The sequence below is a fragment of the Chiloscyllium punctatum genome, chromosome 10 (assembly GCF_047496795.1).
Source record: "Chiloscyllium punctatum isolate Juve2018m chromosome 10, sChiPun1.3, whole genome shotgun sequence".
Taxonomy (NCBI): domain Eukaryota; kingdom Metazoa; phylum Chordata; class Chondrichthyes; order Orectolobiformes; family Hemiscylliidae; genus Chiloscyllium; species Chiloscyllium punctatum.
In genome coordinates, this window is record NC_092748.1 from 99,153,076 (window position 1) to 99,180,754 (window position 27,679).

At 39.1% G+C, this 27,679-nt stretch overlaps 1 protein-coding gene across 8 annotated transcripts in view; it reads left to right on the forward strand.

Moving 5' to 3' along the window:
* The window catches only part of clasp1a (cytoplasmic linker associated protein 1a), a 303,132-nt gene that overhangs the window by 113,362 nt on the left and 162,091 nt on the right, over window positions 1–27,679 (forward strand). For all 8 annotated transcript variants that reach the window (XM_072579859.1, XM_072579862.1, XM_072579864.1 and 5 more), the window contains exons 9-10: window positions 15,328–15,474; window positions 24,978–25,048. In XM_072579859.1, the coding sequence (XP_072435960.1) occupies window positions 15,328–15,474; window positions 24,978–25,048 (218 nt within the window). The remainder of the gene's footprint in view (window positions 1–15,327; window positions 15,475–24,977; window positions 25,049–27,679) is intronic.

A 27,679-nucleotide genomic window follows, 5' to 3' on the forward strand; every position in this document is an offset into this window, starting at 1 on the left:
TCATGTGAAATCTTGAATCATTAAATTGTCTAATCCATGATCAAAATCATGGTACCTATCTTGTAATAATGAACTTTAAATACATATTTATTTTAAATCCTAGACTACGTGATGATTTTTTAAATTACTTCTTGGGATTTTAAATACAAAGGGTGCTTAAGGTGCAATAAAATGCTCACCATTATTGTGTTAATGAAATGGCATTTATTAAAGACTTCCAACACTTAAGTTAAATAATATGTGACGCACTGTCTTAAACCATACCTGTCGGTCAAACTGAATTTGGCACTTAGTTCTAATGATTGCTGTCCTCACTGTTTTATCTGACTGAACGAATTCTGGTTTGGTGTCTCATGTTTTGTTTTGCAAAGTACCTGCGAAACAAGTTGGGGCAGTTTCATGACATGCTGTATAATATGTAAGTTGTATTAATGGAGTCATAGAGCCTTACAGCATGGAAACAGGCCCTTTGGTACAAATTGTTCAAGCCGACTAGACATCCTAAATAAATCTAGTCCTGTTTGCCAACTTTTGGCCCATGTCCTTTTAAACCTTTTCTATTCATATACCCATCCAGTTGCCTTTTAAATGTCAAAAATCACACAACACCAGGTTATAGTCCAACAGGTTTATTTCCAAGTACTAGCTTTTGGAGCACTGCTCCAGGTAGCTGTGGAATAGGATTATAGCTCACAGAATTTTTAGCAGAAGATCACAGTGTCATACAACTGAAATGATATATTGAACAAACCTAGATTGCTGTCAAGTCTTTCACCTTTTAGAATGGGCTGCAGGTTCATTAATATGTAAATCTCAGAACTTCTTTCAAGTCACATTCTCATTATAACATAAGGTTTTATAAACGAAAGGTGACATCTCAGTAATTGGACAATAACTTGGTGGTTGTGTGATCTTTAACTTGGTCCACCCAAGTCCAATGCTGCCACCTCCACATCATGGCTTTTAAATGTTGTAATTGTACCAGCCTCCTCCACTACTTCTAGCAGCTCATTCTGCACATACTCCACTGTCTGCGTGAAAAAGTTGCCCTTTGGGTCACTTTTAAATCTTTCTCTTCTCACCTTAAACATTGCTCTCTAGTTTTCCATTCCCACAACCTGAGGAAAATACCTTGTCTATTTATCCTATCTCAACCTTGAAGGTCACCCCTCAGCCTCGAACATTCCAGAGAAAATAGCCCCAGCCTATTCAGCCAGTCCCGATAGCACAAACCCTCCAAACTTGGCAACATTCTCGTAACTACTTTCTGAACCCTTTTAAGTTTCACAACATACCACCTATAGCAGGGAGACCAGACCTGCATGCAGTATTCCACAAGTGGCCGAACTAATTTACTATACAGCCTCAACATGACCTCCCAACGTCTACGCTCGATGTTCTGACCAACAAAGGCAAGCATACCAAACGTCACCTTCACTATCCTGTCCACTTGCGACTCCACTTTCAAGGAACTGTGAACTTGCATTCCACGGTCTCCTTGTTCAGCAACGTTCCCTCGGGCCTTACCATTAAGTACATAAGTTCTGCCCTAATTTGCCTTTCCAAAATGCCGCACCTCACATTTATCAAAACTAAATTCCATATGCTACTCCTTGGCCCATTAGCCCATCTAATCAAGATCATCTTGTTCTCTGAGGTAACCTTCGTTGTCCACTACACCATCAATTTTAGTGTCATCTGCAAACTTACTAACTGTACCTCCTGTCATCATATCCAGATCATTTGTATAAATGATGAAAAGCATTTCCTATATATTTTTACATCCGAATATAAGAACTAGGAGTGGGTATAGACAATATAGTCATTCAATTCTGCTCTGCCACTTGGTATGATCATAGAACATATAGCAATACAGCGCAGAACAGGCCCTTCGGCCCTCAATATTGCGCCGACCTGTGAACTATTCTCAGCTTGTCCCCCTACACTATCCCATCATCATCCATGTGCTTATCCAAGGATTGTTTAAATCTCCCTAATGTGGCTGAGTTGACTCCATTGGCAAGTCGGGCATTCCACACCCTTATCACTCTCTGAGTAAAGAACCTACCTCTGACATCTGTCTTAAATCTATCACTCCTCAATTTGTGTTTATGCCTTCTCGTACAAGCTAATGTCATCATCCTGGGAAAAAGATTTTCACTGTCTACCCTATCTAATCCTCTGATCATCTTCTATGTCTCTATCAAAACCCCTCTTAGCCTTCTTCTTTCCAATGAGAACAGACCCAAGTGTCTCAGCTGTTCCTCAAAATCTTCCTTCCAGACCAGGCAACATCGTGGTAAATCTCCTCTGCACCTTTTCCAATGCATCCACATTCTTCCTGAAATATGGCGACCAGAACTGTACACAATATTCCAAGTGCGGCTGCACTAGCGGTTTGTATAGTTGCAGCATGATATTGCGGCTCCGGAACGCAATCCCTCTATCAGTGAAACCTAACACACCGTATGCTGCCTTAACAGCACTATCAACATGGGTGGCAACTTTCAGGGATCTATGTACATGGACTTCAAAATCCCTCTGCATATTCACACTACCAAGAATCCTTCCATTGACCTAGAACCTATGCCTTCCTGTTGTTCTTCCCAAATCACGGCTGATTTCAACACCGTCTTACACCCCTGTGTGGTTCCCTTCTTGAGATTCTTACACGCTTGATGCAACTACAATCTGCCAACTTCTGTGAACAGCCATGATTTATTTCAGCAAGTACAAACTTTTGGAGGATTGCTTAGTGCTCTTTGCGATACTTGTGGAGCGTGTCAAGTGAGGCTGTCCGAACAAAGGAACCGTCCTCCCTTTATATGAAGTTTTACATCACAGTCAGTCATGCACACAAGACACAACCCTTTGCCACCCAAAAAGTGAGAGATTAGGTTATTCTGTAAAACAGCGTGTGATTAGATTATTCCTGAAAACAGCGTGTGACTAGGTTATTCCTGAAAACAGTGTGTGATGGGGTTATTCCATAAAACAGCGAGTGTTAGGGTTATTCCTTAACCTGCAGCATTTACAGAGTATCATTAGATTGTCATATTCTGCCTGCAAGACAGAACATATCAGAACAAATTAACCCTTTAACATCTCACCCCCCCACCCCCTTTCCTGCCTGCTCCCCATAACACTTTAACTCAAAACATGTTAAAAATTTGTTTATCAACTCAAATTTATTTATTGTCCTTGTGTCCACTGGATTCTGAGGTACTGAATTCTACAGATTCAAGGCCCTTTGAGAGAAGTAATGCTTCCTGTTTTCTGTTTTAAATCTGCCACGCTTTAATGAAAACATGTGTAATCTGTGGTTCTCAAATTGGCTCTTTGGCTACTTTGTCAATCCCCTTTTTAATCTTAGATCTCCTCTAGTCCTTATGAACTCTAGTGAGTAAAGACTGAAACTGCTTAATCTGTCCTCAGAAAACAGGCCTTCCTTCTCTGGAATTAGATTACTTAATGTGGAAACAGGCCATTCGGCCCAACAAGTCCACACCGATCCTCCGAAGAGCAACCCACCCAAACCCATTCCCCTTCACCTAACACTATAGGTAATTTTGCATGTCCAATTCACCTACCCTGCACATTTTTGGACAGTGGGAGGAAACCGGAGCACCCGAAGGAAACCCATGCAGACACTGGGAGAATGTGCAAACTCCACACAGACAGTTGCCTGAGTCAGGAATTGAACCCGGGTCTCTGGCGCTGTGAGGCAGCAGTGCTAACCACTGTGCCACCTCTTAGAATGTTTCCAATGCAATTCCAATCTTCCTCAAGTAAGGGGACCAAGACCAAACCATTTCTTTCACAATAAATGCCAAAATTCCATTTGCCCTCGTTATTACCTGCAATATCTGTGTGCTTGCTTTCTGTGACTCGTGCACAAGGACACAAGCATCCCTCTAGTTGGAAGCATTTTGAAGTTTCCTTTCTGTTGTTCTGACCAATTGAATAACTTGAACACTTATCTACATTTAATTCCATCTGCCACATTTTGGCTTATTCACCAAATCTACCCATATCCATTTGTAAATTTCTTATTTCTTCATTACAGCGTATTTTCCTGCCTATTTTAGTGTCATCTGCCAATTTACCTATATTATATTCTATCCCTGCATACAAGTCATGAGCACAGATTGTAAATAGTTGGTGCCTGAGGACTGAACCCTGTGGTAGCCCACTAGTTACAGTTTGCCAATCAGAAAATGACCCATGTATCCGGACTGTCATCTTTCTTTTGGTTAGCCAGTCCTCTGTCCAGATTAATGTATTTGACCAACCCCACGTGCTCTCGCCTTGTGTATTAATGGTTTGCGTGCCATGTTATCAAATGCCTCTGGAAGTTCAGCTATACTGCATCTGTCGGACCCCCATTATCAACTTTTCTTGTTGCATTCTTTGAAGAACTCTAATAACTTTAGTCAAACATAATTTACCCATCTGTTTAAAAAAAATTTCTAACTCTGAATTGTGTGCTGACTTTCCAAGTATCCTGTTACTAATTTCTGAAGCATGGATTCTAATGGCTTTGTGCATGGGAAATAATTTTTCACAAACTTAATTGAGGTTTTTGAAGAAGTACCGAAGAGGATTGATGGGCAGAGCAGTAAACTTGATCTATATGGACTTCAGTAAGGCGTTCGACAAGATTCATCATGGGAGACTGGTGAGCAAGGTTGGATCTCATGGAATACAGGGACAATTAGCCAATTGGATATAGAACTGGCTCAAAGGTAGAAGACAGAGAGTGGTGGTGGAGGGTTGTTTTTCAGACTGGAGGCCTGGAACTAGTGGAGTGCCACAGGGATTGGTGCTGGATACACTACGTTTCATCATTTATATAAATGATTTTGATGTGAGCTTAAGTTTGTAAGTTTGCAGATGACGCCAAAATTGGAGGTGTAGTGGACAGCAAAGAAGCTTACCTGAGATTACAACGGGATCTTGATCAGATGAGCCAGTGGGCTGAGGAGTGGCAGATGGAGTTTAATTTAGATAAATGTGAGGTGCTGCATTTTGGGAAAGCAAATCTTAGCGGGACTTATACACTTAATAGTAAGATTCTGGAGAATGTTGCTGAACAAAGAGACCTTGGAGTGTAGGTTCACAGTTCCTTGAAAGTGGAGTCGCAGGTAGTCAGTATTGTGAAGAAGGCATTTGGTATGCTTTCCTTTATTGGTCAGAGTATTGAGTACAGGAGTTGGGAGGTCATGTTGTGGCTGTATAGGACATTGATTAGGCCCCTGTTGGAATATTGCATGCAATTCTAGTCTCCTTCCTAACTAAAGGATGTTGTGAAACTTGAAAGGATTCAGAAAAGATTTATAGGGATGTTGCCAGGGTTGGAGGATTTGAGCTTTAGGGAGAGGTTGAATAAGCTGGGCCTGTTTTCCCTGGAGGCTGAGGGGTGACTTTATAAAGGATTATAAAATCATGAGGGGCATGGATAGGATAAATAGACAAAGTTGTTTTTCCTGGGATGGGGGAGTCCAGAACTAGAGGGCATAGGTTTAGGGTGAGAGGGGAAAGATATAAAAGAGACCTTTCATGCAGATGGTGGTATGTGTGTGGAATGAGCTGCCAGAGGAAGTGGTGGAGGCCAGTACAATTGCAACATTGAAAAGGCATCTGGATGGGTACATGAACAGGAAGGGTTTGGAGGGATATAGGTGAAGTGATGGCAGTTGGGACTAGATTGGGTTGGAATATCTGGCCGCATGGACGAGTTGGACCGAAGGGTCTGTTTCCGTGCTGTACCTCTTTATGACTATGACTCCATGACGGATGTTAAAAAAAACTTATCTGTGGTTTCCTACTTTTTGTTTCCTTCCCTTTTTGAATAAGGGCATTACATTAGCATTTTTTTCCAATCCAATAGAACATTTCCGTAAAGAATTTACCAATGCATCCGCTATCTCTGCTGCCACTTCCTGTAAGACCCTCTGATATAATCCCAATAGTTTGATCAGGACTTTTTCTTGAGTGAAAATAATAGTTTTATGTTCCTCCATTTCTGTAATTTCTACATGACAATACCTGTTATATCAAGTTGGGTCGGCTCAGTGGTTAGTACTGCTGCTTCGAGCACCAGGGACCTGTGTTCGATTCCAGCTGTGGGTAACTATCTGTGTGGAGCTTGCACATTCTACCATGTCTGTGGGGGTTTCCTCCCATCGTCCAAAGATGGGGGTTAGATAGATTTTTCCATGCCAATTGCCCATATTGTCCAGGGATGTGCAGGCAAGGTAGGTTAGCCATGGGAAATGCAGGGTTACAGGAATAGGATAAGGTAATTGGTCTGCGTGGGATTTCTTTGTAGGGTTGATGTTCTATGATAGATTTACATGGTGGAGGATCTGAAAACTGAGGCAAATATTGTTCTAATGCCTGTGCAAATCTTTGTTCTGCACTGTCAACTCTGCAGTCTCGTGTTCTGAGGGGCCAATGCTCATTTTAGCTATAATCTTTTTGCTGTTGATGTTTTTATATTTTGCACTTGTCATCATTTATAATTAACCTTTAGTTTGTTTATTACTGTTTTAGTAACCCTTTTTTGGTCTTTCCGTTTCCCACTTACCTTTGCAATGTGATATGCCTTAGTTTTGTCCTGGTGTTATCTTTAACTTTCTTGCTTTACCATTTTTCCTCCCTATCTTAGAATCGTTCTTCCTTTCTGGAATATATTTATTTGGGAGGAATTGAATATTTTCTTAAATATATAGCACTGTTCAACTGTCATATCTCTCAATCTTTCTGCCCAGTCCATTAAGGCTAAGTCTGTCTTTGTGCTTATCTAATTATCTCTGTTTAACACCAGAACACTAGTGTTGGCTCCAGTTTCTCATTCTAAAACTGAAGTTGAAATTTCAGCATGGCATGATCAGTCTTTCTTAAAGGATCCTTTATGCGAGATAATCGACTAATCTTACCTTATTACACAATAGTAAATCCAAAATAGCCTTCTCCCTCGTTGTTTCTTGGAGCAATATGTTGGGGAACCAATCTCTAATACTCTCTAACTTCTCACTTGAGGCTGCTCTTGCCTGTTTGATTAATCCAGTCTCTGTATATTTAAATAACCCATGATTGTTATCATACCTTTCATACAATCTACAATGTTTCGAGGTTTATTGCCTTGTGGAACTGCTGTCAGGGGATCAATGGATTACTTCCATCAAGCATTTGTTTTCCCTAGCAATTTGTTCTTTCCACTGAGACTGATTCTGCATCTTGATCTCCAATGTAACACTGATCCCTTCCTTTAGTAACAAAGTTACAGCACCTCCTTTTCCTTTCTGTCTTATCTGTCCGAAACAGAGTACTAGTGGGCATTCGGCTCCCACTTCTGGATCCCTGTAACAATGTCTCAGTAACTGCAACTAAATCATACCTATTTGGAGTGTAGAGATATATAGCACAGGAATAGACCCTTTGGTCCAACTCGTCCATGCCTACCAGATATCCTAACTAAATTGAGCCCCATTTCCCAGCATTTGGCCCATCCAGACTCCTTTTAAATGTTGTAGTATGTTTATTATTTCTGTCCTTGTTTCTCTGAGAAACTTCTCTGCAGTTTTTAACCACCTCCAGCAACCCCCCTCTGCTCACAATGTGCTAATCTTTTATCCTTCGATGATAAATATAAATGCTTCCTGAAGAAGTCACGCTGGACTTGAAATATTAACTCTGTTTCCATTTCAATGGATGCTGCCAAATCTGCCAGCATTGTGTGTTTATATCAGATTTCCAGCAAACACAGTATTTTGCTCTTGACAAACCAGATAGTTCATTAAAGGATAAAATGTCAATGCATAACGAATAAAAAGCTGACAAAAAAGTCAAGAACAAGCAAAACTGAAAGAACACAAAATTAGCAGCCTTGGACAGCTGTGTCCCTAAAGAAGGAAAGAGTCTATGTTTGTTTCTATTTGCATTCTAAAAATTTGCACTTTATTCTGAATGTTATGTAAGTTTGTCCTACTATCAATTTTTCCTGCTTGCTTAGTTCCTTTGTACAAAGTGACATTCATATGGCCTGTCATTTCCTTTCATTTTCTAGTGACAACCAACCTCATCACTAGCCTATACTGCTTATAGTTTTGATTCCTTTAAAAAAAGGATATGCTAGTTTAGAGAATGTTAACGAGATGAGTATCGGGAATAGTGGATTGTTTAATGAGGAAAGAACATAGAATATAGAACAGTATAGCACAGTACAGGCCCTTCGGCCCTCGATGTCGTGCCAGTCTTTTATCTTACTCTAAGATCAGACTAACCTACATATCCTTCATTTTACTGTCATCCATGTGCCTATCCAAGAGTCGTTTAAATGTCCCTGATGTATCTGACTCTATTACCACCATTTCACGCACCCACCACTCTCTGTGTAAAGACTTACCTCTGACATTTCCCCAAATCTGTCCTCCAATCACCTTAAAATTATGTGTCCTTGTGACTATTCACTCTACCTATGCCTTTCATCATCTTGTAAATCTCTGTCAAGTCACCTCTCACCCTTCTTCGCTGCAATGAGAAGAGCCCGAGCTCCCTCAACCTTTCTTCATAAGACATGCCCTCCAGTCCAGGCAGCATCCTGATAAATCTCCTTTGTACCTTTTCTAAAGCTTTCACATCCTTCCCATAATGAGGTGACCAGAACTGAACACAATATTCCAAATGTGGTCTAACCAGGGCTGTATAGAGCTGCAGTAAACTTTGCAGCTCTTAAACTCAATCCCCCTGCTAATGAAAGCCAACACACCATGTGCCTTCTTAACAACCCTTTCAACTTGGGTGGTACCTTTGAGGGATCTGTGGACGTGGATTCCAAAATCCCTCTGTTCCTCCACACTGACAAGAATACTGCCTTTTAACCGTGTAATCTGCATTCAAATTTGACCTTCCAAAATGAATCACTTTACACTTTTCCAGGTTGAACTTCAATGTCTTGTTGCAACGTACAACATCCCTCCACACTATCCACAACTCCTCCAACCTTCGTGCCATCGGCAAATTTACTAACCCACCCTTCCACTTCCTCATCCAAGTCATTTATAAAAATCACAAAGAGCAGCGGTGCCAGAACAGATCCCTGCAGAACACTGCTCATCACTGAGCTCCAGGTTGAATACTTTCCATCAGCTACCAGCCTCTGTCTTCTATGGGCCACTCAATTCTGTATACAGACAGCCAAATTTTCATGTAGCCCATGCCTCCTTGCTTTCTGAATGAGCCTACCATGGGAACCTTATCAAATGGCTTGCTAAAATCCACGAAGGGAATTTAAAGCTCAAAAAGAATTTTGCATTGACAGCATGTGAAATTTAGTGCAAATGCAGATCAGAAAAGACAGAGCTGTTTGTGTGTAACTTGGTGCTGTATTGAATATGCAAAGCAGTTTTGAGGGAGTTGAAGTTTATGGATGGTGGGAGTGTGTTGAATTGGTCGGGTCTGGATATGGCTTTGGATAACGGCCTCAGCAACAAGTATGCTGGAGTGAGGCCGAGGTGGCTGTCAGCGGTTTTTGCACTAGAGAGAATATGAAATCTGATGAATGACTTGGGCTTGAATAAGAAATGAATTGCAAACAAAAATGTCTTGGTTAGCAGACAATGTTTGACAGATATTTGATAATTATGCATCTGGAAGGAAATGTCTGTCTAAAACATTTTGGCAGTGCTTATTTGGCAGTCAAGTGTCTTCCTGCGTAAATCATTATTGTAAGATACCCAACAGCTTGTGTAGCAATGTTTTGCAAAAAATATTTGAAGTTGCACGAAGGTTTACTGCAATAATTATAATTTTCTCAGAATGGCATTCGAGTATTCCTCAAACTAATTGAACTTTAATTGTCGTGCACGCTAAATATGAGACCACTCGAGGTTTATGTATGTTTAGACAAAGTTTGCCAATTTATTAAATTATCACAACAAGTACAATAGAAATGGTATTTAATCAAGTAGTGGACATTGCCACTCCAAAATGGAACTCGAATCCTCAGTTGTTTCCTCCTTCTTTTCTGCATACCTGCAACTACCAAAATATTGCCCTTTATTAACCCCTTCCCAACCACAATAGATAGCATGATTAGAAATTTCTTTGAATGCTGATTTAATTCAGATATTGCATGAATAGATTCATAATTGACTGGGTGATGCCTACACAGTGCATGTATAATCCATAATCAGTCTTGTTTTGAGTGTATGTTCAATTTCTATTTCGTTTCTTTAAAGCGATGGTTATCTGAGTGTAATTACTTCCAAATGTTCCCTGATTCACTCTTTTCACAGGTTGATCATGTTATGAAATCAATCCTTTACTAAGATCAGATGCTGTAGGAGCTGAAGTAGGTCACTCAGCCTGCTCTGTCATCATAAATGTTTGCCTTCCCACAATGTTTATGTCATCTCCAACCATTGGTTATAGTACATGCACTTTCCTCATCCAAGCCATTAATATATATTGTGAATAACTGTGGCCCCAGCACTGATTCTTGTGGTACTCCATTTTTGAAAATGGCCCCCACATCACAATCTCTGTCTTTTTATTAGTTAGCCAATCCTCTATCCATCCTAATGTCCTCCAACATCATGCGTTCAACTAGCCTAACATGCGGCATATTAGAGCTTGTTTCTCTTAGTTTAACCCCTTCCTCAGATCCATGAGATGGCACCAGCAAAGCAATTAGTGTGTCTGCTTAGTACATACAATGTTATCTTCTAGGGATTAACTATCATTCCAATGATCAACTAAGTCTATCAGTATCAAAGTGTGACACTGGAAAAACACAGCAAATCAGGCAGCATCCGAGGAGCAGGCGAATCGACATTTTCAGGCATAGGCCCCTAATCGGGATGTTGCCTGACCGACTGTGCTTTTCCAGCGCCACTCTTTTCGACTTTGATTTCCAGCATCTGCAGTCCTCACTTTCTCCTAAGCCTATCAGTATCCTTTATTTAGAAGATCCATATATGACTCTACAATAATTGTTGATATTAAAGCAAATTCAAACTCAAAATAACCATACAAACTAATGCACATTGTCTCATGCATGCTTTTAAGATATAAAACTGAACTGTTTTTGAGCATATCTTTCTGAAACTTGATTAATCTAAGTTTATATAATTGTGTCTGAAACAACAAAGCCCTAAACCTTCTATCTGATTTGGGCCAAATACCTTCTTCCTTACAAAGAATGTTTCAACAAGTTTTAGAATACTGTATTTAACTCTGGTCGACCTGCTGTAGGAACAATGTTGTTAAACTGGAAAGGTTGCAAAAAAGATTTACAAGGATGTTGCCAGGGTTAGAGGGTATGACCTATAGGGAGGAGGCTGAATAGGCCGGGGCTATTTTCCCTGGAGCATCAGACACTGAGGGGTGACCTTCTAGAAGTTTATAAAATTACGAGGGGCATGGATAGGGCGAATGGCCGAGGTCTTTTTTCCAGGGTAGGGGAGCCCAAAGCTAAAGGATGTTGGTTTAAGGTGAGAGGGGCAAGATTTAAAAGGGACACAAGTGCAACTTTTTTCATGCAGAGTGTGGTGTGTGTGTGTGTGGATTGAGCTGCCAGAGGAAGTGGTGGAGGCTGATACAATTACAACATTTAAAAGGCATCTGGATGGGTACGTGAATAGGCACAAGTTAGAGGGATATGGGCCAAATGCTGGCAAATGGGATTAGATTAATTTAGGATATCTGGTTGGTATCTGATTTAGTGACGAATGGAGGTTGTTGAGAATGCGGCTGAAGCTGGTTGGATCAAGCACCCTCCCCTGAGAAACTCCTGCAATGATACCCTGGGGCTAAGGTGATTAGCCTCTGACAGATCCATCCATCAATTTTTTTATATTTGCTATGGAACTAGGTGGGAAGAACAGTTTATCTCCAAAATTGCAGAAAATACTTGGATTTTAATTGAGTTTGAATGTATTATCATCTGACTACTATTTCAAATTTACGGTTTGTTATTTGAGACTTATGAAATGTGCAATCTGTTTCAGGATGTCTTTCTTATAAAGTGATGTTTCATAAATGTATGTCTGTAAGCTAATTGCAGAGCTATCTTTATCCCCTATAGTTTGCACATATTTGAAAATTTTAGAATCAAGCACCAATGTAATAGCTGTGATATTTTGTCCCTTTTAGTTTGTGATAGACTTTACAACAATTTCAATCTGACATATCAATTTAAAACTATATTATGTCTAACTTGTCATCAGATCATTGGAATTTTTATTAGATCTCAGTTGATTTTCCAATTTACAAGAAAGGATTTAGGATGAAGTGGATCAAGTAGATCATGTGATAAGTGGGGAAACATTTTTGGGATAATGATAATTGTATTGTCAGGTTCAGGGTGATGGTGCAAAATAAAATTAGTCAGTGCTCAGACAGTAATCAACTGATGGAAAACTGACTTCATTGGATCAAAAACAGAACTGGATGATATAGATTTAGAACCAAAGATTGGTGGGGAAAAAGAAATAATAGCTGAACAGGAGGTTACTGTTGAAGAGGAGATGGCTCAGACCCCATTGAGGTTTGTTACCTCATAAGTGGAAGGGGAAACAAATCCAGATCTCCCTGATGACAAAGCAGACAGAAATTAAGTTAAAGAAGAAAAAGCTGTGCTTATGCTAAATATCGGGCAGTAAACAAGATTGAGAACCATGCCGAATACAGAATTTTCAGAACAGAAATGCAAAAGCAAGTTCGAAAAACAAAATGGGATCATGAAAAATATTGGAAAGGGGAATCTCCTAGTTTTTTTTAAAATATGCGTTTGTAAGTAAAGATTAATTAAAGGAGGAGTAAGCTCCAATATGGTGATTTCCAGTTGGGAGTTAGAGGTATAGCTGAGGTGTTAAACAAAAACTTTGTCTTGTAGATAAAACAGATACAATGAAGTTACCACTATACCGCTTCCCGCTTCCCACATCCACCCCACCCCATGGAAAAAGTTTTAAAATTGGTTTGTATTTTTACTGTATTTATATTTTGTTTGCTTAATATTTCCTTTTTAATCTTTCAGTTGCTTTTATTTTTATAATTCATGTTTTTATTTTCAATCAGAAGTCAAATGGGTTCATTAACTGAATTGTGAATTGCAGAGCCAAAAAGGAAATTCTTATTGAGAGTTGGTTTAGTTGCAATTGTGGAGTTTTCTGTTAGGAGGCAGAACAAATTTTGTGCAGCTACTCTATTTCTCAAGCATTTAGTCCCTTATAATTTTTCTGTTCAGAAGCTTAAGATGATAAAATTATGAAAATAACAGTTCAATTTTAAGTAGTATAAGTAATGGTTTACTTTTAAAGTTCGTGTTTTCTTCAATATGCAATTTATCTGCTTTGTTTTTGAGAAAAAAAATCTTATCTTTTTAATGTTTTAAGTTAATGGATTATTACTGTGATTTTATTGGTAAAATATCAGAAGTAAATACCCGAAATAAAACCTGATTCACTCCTCATTTCTTCCAGCTCTCTGTCCTCCACATCCCCTGTTCATCAATTTGAGTGTATGACTATTACTACAGAAATCTTACCATTGGTTTTCCATGAAGTCACCCTGTACACGTCAGCTTGGATAATTACGATCTCTCTCTTAGTCGATTGGTGATGTCACAGATGGACCTGTCAAATCCAAACACTGACCATGGTTATTTGTTTCTGATTGGGATTTTTTTAAAACTTGCCCCCACTTGGACACTGATTCCAAACTGTTTAGGACATAAATATGATGTTTGATTAAGTGGATAATTGTATAGAAGATAACTCATGACACAATCTGTAGCTGTAATAGTATAAAAATCATGGTTGGGTTCCGATCATATCCTCCTGTCTTCAACATCAACTCCACTCCTGCTTTATTGTTACATTGTGTGGGTTCTGATTACCTTGCAGCTAAGTTCATATGTGATGTGATTTTTCTGTTAAGACCAGGTAGGTAGAAAGTTGATTCTGAATGATTTGACTGACTACATTTGGTGGGTAGAATTGTCTTTCATCAGCGCGTGTAGTTTTTCAAGTTGTTTGGCTTTGTAATGAACATTATGTTGATATAATTAAAGAATGTGTTAAACCCATATTTTAGGGACACAATCAAATCCTCTCCTATTCAAAAATAGATTCACTATTATTAAACACACAAACCTCTTCCTAGTTTCTGAACTATGTGTTGCTGGGAAACTAACGATGCATCTTTTCTTGACAATGGGGAAAGCATTGCTTTCTGCATTATTGAAGCATATTGTTTTTTAAATTATAACTGTTTTTAAGTGTCTTATATAAAGTAAATGCTCTGGGCAAGTGTCTTTTTTATGATATTAAGAAAATATTTGAAATCAGATTGAAAAGGTATCTTGTGTATTGTTCATTATCCATATTGATGTTTAGACCTCTACTGCAGTTCATGAAGAGGCTATCTAGTCAAACGTGGGTTAAGAAACTGTACTTACGTTTTAATTCACAAGCAGATTCCCAAAAAGATGATCTGATGTAGTGTACCAGTAAAAGCACTAATATTGCCTTTGAACATGCAGCTGTTTAATATTGAGGTCAGAAGAGTCTGGAATAGATAATGAAGCTGACATTTTATTTGTCAAAGGAAATTGATGACAGCTGTTCGAGCCGTCCTGCTAACGCCTCCCATGAGATGCTTGAGGCAGACTCTTGCAGTGGGTTTTAATAGCAATAGAGATTGCCTATTACTTCCCGTTATTTTTTGATAGTGCCTTTGTCATTAAAGACTTTGAAACAGAGTTACAATATCTTTCCACCATTAGACTGGGTCATCTTGAATATTCCGTTTAGACTCTGACACATACACTCCAACATATCATGAGTATTTGTTTTAATGCTCAGTGGACAATGTGTGCTTAGGCTCCTAGCACGTGGGAGCATGATTGATCATTGTCTGGATTGATTGCAAATAGAATTTGTTGAAGGAGAGGAGGTGATTGCGATTGCTAAAGGGCAGGATGATGAGAAGACTAATCTGCAAAAAAATTTGTGCTTGTAAGAGATAGTTGTACATTTTAGCATAGGAGTGAGTGAACTAAAATGCACTAAATGTAATGTAAAGAGAGTAGAACATGTAATGGACAAAAGATCAGAAATTTGCAGTCTTTTCAGAGGTGTTTCTGATGTCATTTTGAAAAGGAATAGGGGTCACCAGATAATATAGCAGTGATGTGTACTGTTGAAAGTGACACCCCTGATTGGCAGCTAAGGGTAGAGAGTGGCTCTGTTTATATTGAAGCATACTTTGGAGTGTTTATTGAGGAAATTTTCCTCATTTTTTTATTCTTTAATCTAGATAAGAATTTTGATGAAGATGATTCGGTGGATGGAAATAGGCCATCTTCTGCTAGCTCCACGTCTTCAAAAGCTCCCAGTTCACGGCGCATGGTTGGTACCAGTCGTAGACCAGGATCGTCTGCAGTTGGCTTGAGGACTGGTACAGGTAACAATATCTGATATACATTCATCTGGTGTATAAATCGCTATGTGTTTTTACATCGTTTACCCTGTTTTCACTTCAAGCATAAAAATAAATTAGAGCACAACAAAGTCTATTCCTTCTAATTGATCCATAACTTTTCTTGCAATCTGTTTTGAAAGCATTTGTTCAAGATATTTGCCTACCTGTTAATCTCTTTCTTCCATTAACCAGATTTGCAATAAAATTCTGCAGATGGTATTCTTAAACTTGTAGTCAGTAGTGTCAGTGAAAAATCAATGTAGAGTAAAATCTAAACTTTCAGATTTCTTTTACACAGAATTAGTAGAGTCATGCAAGTTATTTTGTATTTTTTTCCACAGATTATATTCGTTTGAAACTTAATATGCTATATTTATTCTGCTATCTCTACTCCCAAAAGGAATATATCCTTTTAAAAGAGAGTGGAAATTCTGGGTGTGGCTGACACTTTGTCACTTTGTCATGTTGTCATTTCTGCCTTTTAGGAAAAGGATGATATTTTGAAATGTTGTAGTCTGGAAGCTGTAATAGTGGCCAGTTTTTAATTCAAAGTTGTATACTTTGAATTCTGAAGAAGTGCAAGAGTTAAAAGCCCCTATCATTGACAATAGTCAGATTTTTAACTCCGGCAGTCCCCAGGTTGCAAAGAGGCGTCTGTTCACAAGTTGAGCACACTGCAGGACAATGGAAAGCTGCCATTTGTAAGCACAGGCAATGTTTAAATGTCAGATCTTCAACATACAATACCATATATGGAATTGTGCTCATAAGTACTTGTATAAGCATTCATTATTTGATTGTTTGTAAATTGGGAACCACTGTGATGTTCAAATTCAGATGCAGATCTTGTTTTTAAAACTCGCCATCAGTAAATTAAGGGTCATAGAATTATACAGTACAGAAAGGGCCATTCGACCCATCAAGTTTAAATGCCAAAAGTCTATCAATACCTATAAAAACCAAAAGAACTATGGCTGCTGTAAATCAGAAGCAAAAACAAAATTTGCTGGAAACACTTAGTGGATCTGGCAGCATCTGTGAATAGAAATCAGAGTTAGTGTTTAGGGTCCAGTGACCCTTCCTCAAAACTGATGGTAGCTGTGAAAATGTATAAACCGACTTTTGAGGAAGAGTCACTGGACCCGAAATGGTAGCTGTTTTCTCTTCACCAATACTCCATTAGTCCCATAGCCTTGAATGTTGTGGCTCTTCAAGTGCTCATCCAGGACTATTTAAAGATTGTGAGGTTTCCTGCCTCAACTACCCTCTCAGTCATCCAGACCACCCCCCTGGGTTAAAAAAGAACTTTTCCTCAAATCCCCTCTAAGCAACAAGAAAGACAAGCATCCTCTATGGCTTCTGAAATTCCCTATCAACCTGTTGTACCATCTTCAGTAATCCAGACAAGTACCCTGAGATCCCTCTGTTCCTTTGGCCTTCTTATTTCTTGCCATTCATTGAGTACTCCCTTGTCTTGTTCTTCTTTCCAAAGTGCACCTCACATTTATCAGTGTGAAATTCAATCTGCCACTGATCTGCCCACCTTACCACTCTGCACCATCCTGCTTCCACCACACTGTCAACCACCTAGCCAATCACTTATTTCCCTTGCATAAGCATGCACGCGCACAATGTTAATAAAGGGCCACGAGTTGATATCTGTGGTACGCCGTTGCACACCAGTTACAAATAGCTTTTTATTGCCACCCTCTGTCTTCTGTCATTCAGCCAATTTTAGATGCAGTGAGATTTTATCTTCTTTATCAGATTCCCATGTAGGACCTTGTCAAATATCTTGTTGAAATTCATATAAACTATATTAACTGTCCCACCCTCACCCAACACTTCGTTGCCTCTGCCAAAAAATCCATTTGATTTGTTAGTTATGACCTCCATCTGACAAGGCATTGCTGACTATTCCTGATCAAACTTTGCCTTTCTAAATGGAGATAAATTTTCTCATTCTCTATTTTCTCTAATAGTTTCCCTATCACTAATGTTATACTCATTGGTCTACAGTTTCCTGATTCACTACCACCCATCTCATGCCTCATTAGTTGTCCTCTGGTACCTCCCCTGTAACCAGAGTTGATTTAAAAATTTGGGTTGGGGCCATTAATATCCTCCCTTGTCTTCCACAGCAGTCTGTGATACAAATCATTGGATCTGTGGATTTGTCTACTTTTAAGTCTGTCAAAATCTCCAATACCTCCTTGCTGCTTGTATCAATTTATTCAAGAATGTCAAAGTCATTTAATCGAATTCTGTGCTTGCATCTTCCGTCTCCCCAAAAAAAGACACATGTGAAGAACTCATTTAACACTCTACCAATGTTCTCTGGCTTAACCTGGTTATTCTCACCCCCTTTTGTATCTGTAACCTATCTTGGGATTCTCCCTAATTTTATCTCAATCCCTTCTTTGCTCCATTAATTGCTTTCTTCAGGTTCCCCCATGCATTTTCTGTATTCCTCTAGGATCTCCATTGTTTTGCTCCCTTTGTACCTGTTGAGCATCTCTCTTCCATTTTATTCACTTCTAAATATCATTAGGAGGTGGAGCTTGTGATGTGTAATCTATAATGTGTAATCCTGTAAGTAACTAGAAATACATTATATTTGACTTGAAATTACAGATTAATTATACGTATAACCTGTATAAGTGCCTGTTATGTATATAGTCCCAACTGGTTTTCTTAAGTCACCAAATTAAAGTACTCTGGATGATATATCACCCAACCAACATTTTGCATACTGTACTGGAATGAACAAATGTTAGAGATGTTGTTAACTGCAGCAAGTGAAATATCTCCAGCATTTTTTTGCACAGTCATACTTCAGTTAACATTTCTGAGCCACTGCCACAGCCAGACAATGACTCAGTACTTTTCACACTGAGTTCTTAAATCATGTTTGAATTTACAATGCAGCATCGACATTTCTGATTAGACAGGGTTCAAATTGCTTGTGTGAATCTCATAGGAACTTCAAAATATTTTCAGCAATAATCATAAGATGCTGTTGTTTGGTGTATGTTAAGAAATTCAGGATGTTTGTTGAGAATAGATGAGGTTTAGGAGCTCTTTAAGTTTCCAGACTGTTAGTGGGTGAATTGAACTGTTTAAAAGCCTCAAGAACATAAGATATAAAGGAGTAGAATTTGGATATTTGGCTCATTGAATCTGCTGTGCCATTTGATGATGGTTGAAATGATTCTCCTTCCCAATTCTCTTACCTTCTCCCCATAACCCTTGATCCCTTCATAAGTTAAGAATCTATTTGTGTTTTAAATACACTTAATGACTTGACCTCCACAGCCATCTACGACAATTAGTTCCACAAATGAATTTCCCTCTGGTTGAAAAAATGCTGCTGCTTCTCAGTTCCAGTGGGTAGTGCCTTCATTCTGAGACTGTGCACTTGTCCTAGTCTCTCCTACTAGCGGAAACACCATCTCCATGTCCACTGTATCCAGGCCTCTCTATCCTGTAAGGTTCAATCAGATCCCCCTTCTTATCCTTCTAAACTACATCAAGTGATGTAGAGTCAGAGTCCTGAACATCACCTCCTATGTCAAGCCCTTCATCTCCAGGATTCCTCTCTTGTAAACCTCCTCTGGACTCATTTCAACACCAACACTTCCTTTCTTAGATGTGGAGCCCAAAACCGCTCACAATATTTCAAATGTGGATCTGATTAGAGCCTTATACAAGCTCAGCAGTATATCTCTGCTCTTGTATCCAACCCTCTTGAAATGAATGCTAACATTGCATTTGCCTTCCTTGCCAACTGAACCTGATCTTAACCGTAAGAGAATCCTGAACTAGGTCTATTAAGTCCCTTTGTGCTTAGGGTTTCTGAAGCCTTTCCTATTTAGAAAATAACCTGCACCTATCTTCCTACTAAAGTGCATAACCTCACACTTGCTCATATTGTATTCCATCTACCACTCTGCTAGTCTGCTCAAGTCTTTCTGCAGCCTTCCCTCTTCCTCAACATCACCTGTCCCTTCACCTATCTTTGTGTCAACTGCATCATGCATTGTAAGTTTAATGATCACCGAGCTTCCAATTTGTCTGGCTTTGACCGCATTGAGTAAGTGTTTAAACAAATTGCAAAATGTCATAGATACTTGACTGGAATAAAAACAGAAGTGGTGAACTTTTAAGTTTTCTGCTTTTTCCCTTAAGATTTGGAAATATGTATTTTAAAATAAAGTTTTACATTCACTTACTACATGTTATCTACTGATATGCTATCCATGGATCCGTGTGGATATTACGATTCCCTCATAGACTCATCCAGCCTGATGCATGACCATTTGTGGCAAATAGGAGAGTAACAGGGTAGTAGAAGCTGCATTTTCTAATATCTGCATAAATGTGTGCCCCTTTACCTTGTAGATAATGAGGATTTGGTGTACCATGTTATAAGTAAAGTTAGTGTACAGCTGTTTAGGGATCAGTTAACTGGATCTAACTTGAGATTTTCATGATTAATTATTTCTTGCCTTAAAGAGATTTACTTATTGGGAGGTCATTGATGAGACCACATGTCTAATACCGTGTCCTGTTTCAGTGGTGTTATTGAGGAAGAAAACTAATGAATCAGTGGTGCTTCAGAGGAGGTTTAGTTGGTTGATATGTGGGATGAGTGGGCTGTCTAATGAAGAAAGTGTTATAATGGGCATGTTTCCGTTGGAGTTTAAATGTATAAGACTCTGGTGCGGTTGCATCTGGAGTAATGTGTGCAGTTTTGGTCGCCATACTATAGTAAGGATGTGGAGGCACTGGAATGGGTGCAGAAGAGGTTTACCAGGATGTTGCCTGGTATGGTAGGAAGATCGTATGAGGAAAGGCTGAGGCACTTGGGGCTGTTTTCATTGGAGAAAAGAAGGTTTAGGGGTGACTTGATAGAGGTGTACAAGATGATTAGGGGTTTAGGTGGGGTTGACCATGAGAACCTTTTTCCACGTATGGAGTCAGCTATTACGAGGGGACATAGCTTTAAATTAAGGGGTGGTAGGTATAGGACAGATGTTAGGGGTAGATTTTTTACTCAGTGGGTTGTGAGTTCATGGAATGCCCTGCCAGTAGCAGTGGTGGACTCTCTCTCTTTATGGGCATTTAAAAAGGCATTGGATAGGCATATGGAGGATAGTGGGCTAGTGTAGGTTAGGTGGGCTTGGATTGGCGCAACATCGAGGGCCAAAGGGCCTGTACTGCGCTGTATTTTTCTATGTTCTATGTTCTATGAATGAGGTATAACTTTATTGAACAGAGTTGTCTTTTCAAGGTGAATGTAGAAAAGTTGTTTCCTTTTGTGGGTGAGTCCAAAAATAGGCTGCACTATTTAACAATTAATGGTCACCCTCTTAGGACAGAAATCCTTTTCACTGACTGAAATTCTCTGGTTCCAAAGGCAATAGAGATAGTCACTGAATTATTTTTAAGGCAGAGGTAGACATTTCTTTGTTTGTCAAGGGAATCGAAGGTTATTGGGGGTAGATGGGAATGTGGAATTTGAAGCACAAAAATGTTACTGAATGGCAGAGTGGCTTGAGAGAATGAGTGACCTACATTGTGGTATTTGTTGTATTCCTACAGTTTGTCCATGATAAATAGAATGTGAAAGTGAGACATTTGAAAAATAAACCTGATACTTTAGCATTATAGTAGATGCTATAATCTAAAATTACGTAATTTTATTTTTGCCAGTCATGGTACAATATTTTCCAGAAGATTAAATGACACATTAAATAAGATGAGCAATGAGTTAAAAGACTGTCTGATCTTTACGACCTTCAAAACCCTGTCACTTCAAAGGTAAATGTAAAACCAAATAGAACACAGGCAATTATAGTCGGGCAGTAGGCGGCTAGAAGATTTCTATGAAACCCACCAATTGAAGCTTAACTTGAAGAACCATGCTGGCCTTGATTAATGTTGTCATACTGTATACAAAAGTTAAATATTATATCAGCTCTGTCTCAGCGAGACACAGGTCCAACTCTCATTTTAAGATATTCCATATAATGGCCTTCACTGAATGAATTATTAGTTGTGTTCCACGTGTCCACTGACCTTTGGGGGAAAGAACCAATCTTGTAACATGTAACCTGGCTCTGATCATGCACACTTCAAGATTGTGACCCTTATCTTCCCTAGCCTATTCAGTTGAAGTAAACTGCTACATTTGAATTCCTGCCACCAGGATCCTTCAACGTCGGAATCTCCATATGTAAAACAGCACCCTCACCATCATTTTTTTTTAAACGTTTGATGAAATGGAACAAATAAACTAAACATGGATTTGTTATTTATAATTTTGAATGCTGTAAATTTATGTCCCTTTGTTACTTCCGTTATTAGTGTTAAGTACAGTCCATGTAACATGTGATTTTGGTTTTTTGTATAGCATTTGTTAAAATGAGTTTGGATTTTAAACGAGTGGCATTTGAATGTTGGGTTTTTTTTTGGTGAAAGGTTTTAAGAATTAACTAGATCAGTTTTTGAGAAGCTGTGATTTTTAAACGAGTATGGAACTCCTGGGGTGTTAATAGAAGTTTGTTTATATTCAACAAAATATTAAGCTGTTGGCATAGCAGAGTCTCCGATGAGCAAGTTGTTTTTTTAATGTAGTTTAAAAACCTTTAGGTTTAATTTGAAGGGGCTCTGAAGTCAGATGCAAGTTTTATTTCTCAGAGAAAAAGGAGATTGTTCAGTGTAGTTAAGAAAGTAAATGACCTCAGTGGAAGAGTGCTGTTTGCGAAACCTTCCATACTAGTAGTGTTTAGCTAGGAACTTGTATTGGTTATTCAAAGCTGAGAAGGTCTAAGATCTTAGTTATATGAACCAAAGAAAAAGACTTCACTGCATATAGGTCCAGAACTGAAAAACAGTAGTTGTTTTTGAATAGATGGGATTATTTTGCCACCTGTTTTGAAAATTTTCAAACAATTAAAGATGAATAGCTTTGTTTATTTTATTTTTGTTTCTTTTGTGCAGTCAACTTATGTTTTATAATTAAAACCAAATCGGCAGCCTTGTGTTTATGTTGTAGTGGAAAACCACCAAGTTAAATTAAAGCCAAAACAATATATGATTAACAAGCGAGATTTCATTTTGGAATCTGACTTGTCTGATAGGAACATTGGCTGAAACATAACAATTCAGCTTCAGGTTTTTTTTGTGAAATTCAGTTGTTAAATCCCAGAAATAGAAAATTGAGGTGATTTGTTTCGTAAATATTAGTTTCTATAATCTTTCTTAACCCCCTGCAGATAAATAAAGTGGGAGGTAAAAATCTGTTAGATGGCATATTGTATAACCATATCCTCAGTTACGGAGAAATTTAAAGATGTAAAAACATTCTTTCTGGTAAAACTGCTTCAATTGGCATGTAAACTTACTGGTCTCGGCTAATACGCAGTGTACCTTCTGTTTGTAACAGAGCAATGCCTGACATATTTCAGATTCATAATTGTGGTGAATGGGTGGCTCAATACCTAGGATACGGCAGCATTTAGTTCTAGGTTTCAATCCAGACCAGGTATGGTTTAATTCTCTGGTGGTTGTAAGTGTCTTGATGTGAAATGAGTTTCACAGATAACCAAATTGGTTGCTACTTTGGTCCAATTTCGCAATCTTTCTGCTCATATAGGAAATGGAAAGCCTGTATCGGATATATTAATAGAATTGGGATGCAAGGATTTTACCAGAGCATTTTGGTTCCAGAAACAGAGAGAATGTTGTGGTTCTGTTCGCTGAGCTGGGAATTTGTGTTGCAGACGTTTCGTCCCCTGTCTAGGTGACATCCTCAATGCTTGGGAGCCTCCTGTGAAGCGCTTCTGTGATCTTTCCTCTGGCATTTGTAGTGGTTTGAATCTGCCGCTTCCGGTTGTCAGTTTCAGCTGTCCGTTGCAGTGGCCGGTATATTGGGTCCAGGTCGATGTGCTTATTGATTGAATCTGTGGTTGAGTGCCATGCCTCTAGGAATTCCCTGGCTGTTCTCTGTTTGGCTTGTCCTATAATAGTAGTGTTGTCCCAGTCGAATTCATGTTGCTTGTCATCTGCGTGTGTGGCTACTAAGGGTAGCTGCTCGTGTCGTTTCGTGGCTAGTTGGTGTTCATGGATACGGATCGTTAGCTGTCTTCCTGTTTGTCCTATGTAGTGTTTTGTGCAGTCCTTGCATGGGATTTTGTACACTACATTGGTTTTGCTCATGCTGGGTATCGGGTCCTTCGTTCTGGTGAGTTGTTGTCTGAGAGTGGCTGTTGGTTTGTGTGCTGTTATGAGTCCTAGTGGTCACAGTAGTCTGGCTGTCAGTTCGGAAATGCTCTTGATGTATGATAGTGTGGCTAGTCCTTTGGGTTGTGGCATGTCCTCGTTCCGTTGTCCTTCCCTTCGGCATCTGTTGATGAAATTGCGCGTGTATCCGTTTTGACGAATACATTGTATACGTGTTCTTCCTCCTCTTTTTTTGCAGTTCTGGTGTGCTGCAGTGTGTTGTGGCACTCTTGAATAGTGTCTTGATGCAACTTCTTTTGTGTGTGTTGGGGTGGTTGCTTTCGTAGTTCAGGACTTGGTCTGTGTGTGTGGCTTTCCTGTATACCTTTGTGGTGAATTCTCCGTTAGGTATTCTCTGTACCATCACGTCCAGGAATGGGAGTTAGTTGTCCTTTTCTTCCTCTCTAGTGAATCGGATTCCTGTGAGTGTGGCGTTGATGATCCAGTGTGTGTTCTCTATTTCTGTGTTTTTAATGATTACAAAGGTGTCATCCACATATCTGACTCAGAGCTTGGGTTGAATTTGCGGTAAGACTGTTTGTTCTAATCTTTGCACTACCACTTCTGCTATGAGTCCAGAGATGGGTGAGCCCATGGTTGTGCCGTTGATTTGTTCATATATTTGGTTGTTAAATGTGAAGTGTGTTGTGAGGCACAAGTCCAGTAGTTTAAGTATGCCGTCTTTATTGATAGGTTCAATGTCCTGTTGTCTGTTCTGTATGTCCAGCAGGTTGGCTATTGTTTCTCTGGCTAGGGTTTTGTCGATAGAGGTGAACAGTGCCGTTACATCGAATGAGTCCATGGTTTTTTCCTTGTCTATGTGTATATTTCTGATGATGTCCAAGAATTCCTGTGTTGATTGTATAGTGTGTCTGGATCCGCTGATCAGGTGTTTCAGTTTCTGCTGTAGTACAAATGCCAGAGGAAAGATCACAGAAGCGCTTCATAGGAGGCTCTCAAGCACTGAGGATGTCACCTAGACAGGGGACGAAACGTCTGCAACACAAATTCCCAGCTCCGCGAACAGAACCACAACAACGAGCACCCGAGCTACAAATCTTTTCATAAACCTTGAACAGAGAGAATGTGTTCCACTCTATCTGTACCTATACAATAAAAACTGTTTCCCAACCTTCACAGATCAACCAAGCATTCTTTATTCAACCATTCTTTATTATTTACTTCTCATTCCTCAATAGTCAAAGACGGTGCGGGTGCTGTTGATGAAGATGATTTTATCCGTGCGTTTGAGGAAGTTCCAACATTGCAGGTAATCTGATTCTGGTGGTAACTTCAGTTGCCCATGTCGCTTTTATTTGAGAACGAGAAACCTCAAAATTTAGATCCATGCCAAGTTTGAAAGTTTGCTGTTTGTCTTGGATTATTTTGTAATGTGCATTTGGTTGCAAGTACAGTACTGTTCCTCTAAACCTAAGAATTAGCTGTGAAGGAACAACATAAAGCATTTAAAAGCATATGGCAGTAAAAACTGTGATTATTCCTATTTATTGAGTTTGTTGAAACTTACTTTACATGTGACCTTCAACTACCATTGAGAAAAGTCAGCTTTTATTACATCTTTATGTTACTACTGCAAGTAACAGTAAAATCCATTCATTTAGTCAATTTAATACAGATTTCCTTAAAATTAGAAACTTCCATAGTTGAAATATGAAAACCTTTGGCTTTTCTGTTACCTATGCTTTATATGTAGCTTCACAACGTAAATGCACTAAACCATGATTCTAAAAATACTGTGGCCATAACAGCTGGCCAGAAGCTGGAAGTGACACCACCTGACTCTACAAAGTATGTCTACATTTGCAAACTACAAGTCCAGAATGTGATGGAGTGCTTTCCATTTGCTCGGATTAGTGTAGTTCTGCCAATACTGAAGAGGCTTAACATTGTCTCTCGGGTAAGAAGCAAAATGCTTAATCAGCACTATATCTGCCAACTTAAGCATTCCACTCTTCCACCACTGGTTCACAGTGGGAGCAGTGTAACATATTATTTAAATGGAGAGAGATTCCAGAACCTCAAGGTACTTTGGTGTGTAATGTTACCAAAGCAAGTGATTAAGAAGGCAAAGGTAATATTGTGGATATGTGCAAGGAGAATGAAATATGAAAGTAGGAATGTTTTGCTGTATTGGTGAGACCACACCTGAAGTACTGTGTAGAATTTTAATCTCCTTATTTAAGAAATGAAATAAAAGCTTTTAGAAGCAGTTCAAAGATGATACAATGTACTAATAATTGGAATTGTTAAAATAACTTGTTTATCTCACGAGACCTGCATTTATTGTCCATCACTAATTACCCAGTGGCAGCATAAGGTCAGCCACATTGCTCTGACTTTAGAGTCACATGTGGCTCAGACAAGGCTGGATGGCAGATTTCTTTTCCTGAGGGACATTGGTGAACCAGATGGGTTTTTACAATAATTACCTGGATATGTTTAGTTATAGAAACACAGTCATGGAATAATTTTAAAGCAGAGATGGATAATTCTTGATTAACAAGGGAATTTGAGGTTACTTGAAGTTGGCAATAATGTATAGATGAAGCCATATTAAGATTAGCTAAATTATTAAATGGCAGAGCAGACTAAAGGGGTCAAATGACTTACTTGCTCCTAATGCTATGTTGCATGCAGCATCTGCAATGTTCTCTGCAGCAACTTGCCAAGGTTCCTTTGATAGCAATTTAAATAAATGTGAGGTATTGCCTTTTGGTCAGGCAAACCAGCCAAGCTTATCCAGTTAATAGTTAAGGCCCTGAGAGTGTTGCCAAACAAAGTGACGTAGGGATGCAGGTGCATAATTTCTTGAAATTGGAGTTGCAGGTAGGCAGGGTGGTGAAGAAAGCATTTGGTATGCCTGCCTTCATAACTCAGAGCATTGAGTATTGGAGTTGAGATGTCATGTTGTGGTTATATGGAACATTAGTGAGGCCACTTCTGGAATACTGTGTACAGTTATGGTCACCGTCCTATAGGAAGGATGTTGTTGAACTTGAGAGGGTGCAGAAAAGGTTTACAAGGATGTTGCAGGAACTGGAGGGTTTGAGCTAAACGGAGAGGCTGAATAGCTGAGGCTTTTTTTTTCCCCCCCAGAGCCTCAGAGGCTGAGGGGTGACCTGAATAGAGATTGAGAAAATCATGAAGGGCATGAATAGGTGAATAGCCAAAGTCCTTTTCCGAGGATAGGGAAATCCAAAATGAGAGGACTTGGGAAAGATTTTACAAGGGCCTGTGGGGTAGGTTTTTAATGAAGAGCATGGTGCACACATGGAAACAGGGCAAAACTACAACATTCAAAATGTATCTGGTTGAATATGAATAGCAAGAGTTTAGAGGGATGTGGGCCAAATGCTAACAAATGGCACTCGATCAGATTGGGATGCCTGGTCAGCGTGGACAAGTTAGATCAAAGGATCTTTTCTGCAGATCTATTGGGTCTGCTTTTTTTTTTAGTCATCCTCTTCAGATATGTTATTACACACCTTTTGGAACATGTGGGACATGAACTCAGACCACCTGGTCCACAAATATGGACACTACAATTGTACCATAAGAAGCTGAATCTGCTTTATATTTCTGCATATTACTGCTCACACTTCAGATATTTTGTAATCAACCTATACAGAGATGTTATGACGCATTTATGGAGCAGATGGGACTTTAACCCAGGACTCCTGGTCGGATCACTACCATTGTACCGTAAGGAGTTGCGTCTGCTTTATTAAAAAAAAACACAAAGGTCTTCATTATTTTGTTTTGTTATCAAATCTTAGAGTTGCTATCTATTTAAGTAGGACTTAAAATCAGGCCTCTTGGTCTAGAGGCAGGAACATTATCACAATACCACGATCAAGGGTCTGCTTTTTATTTTAAAAAT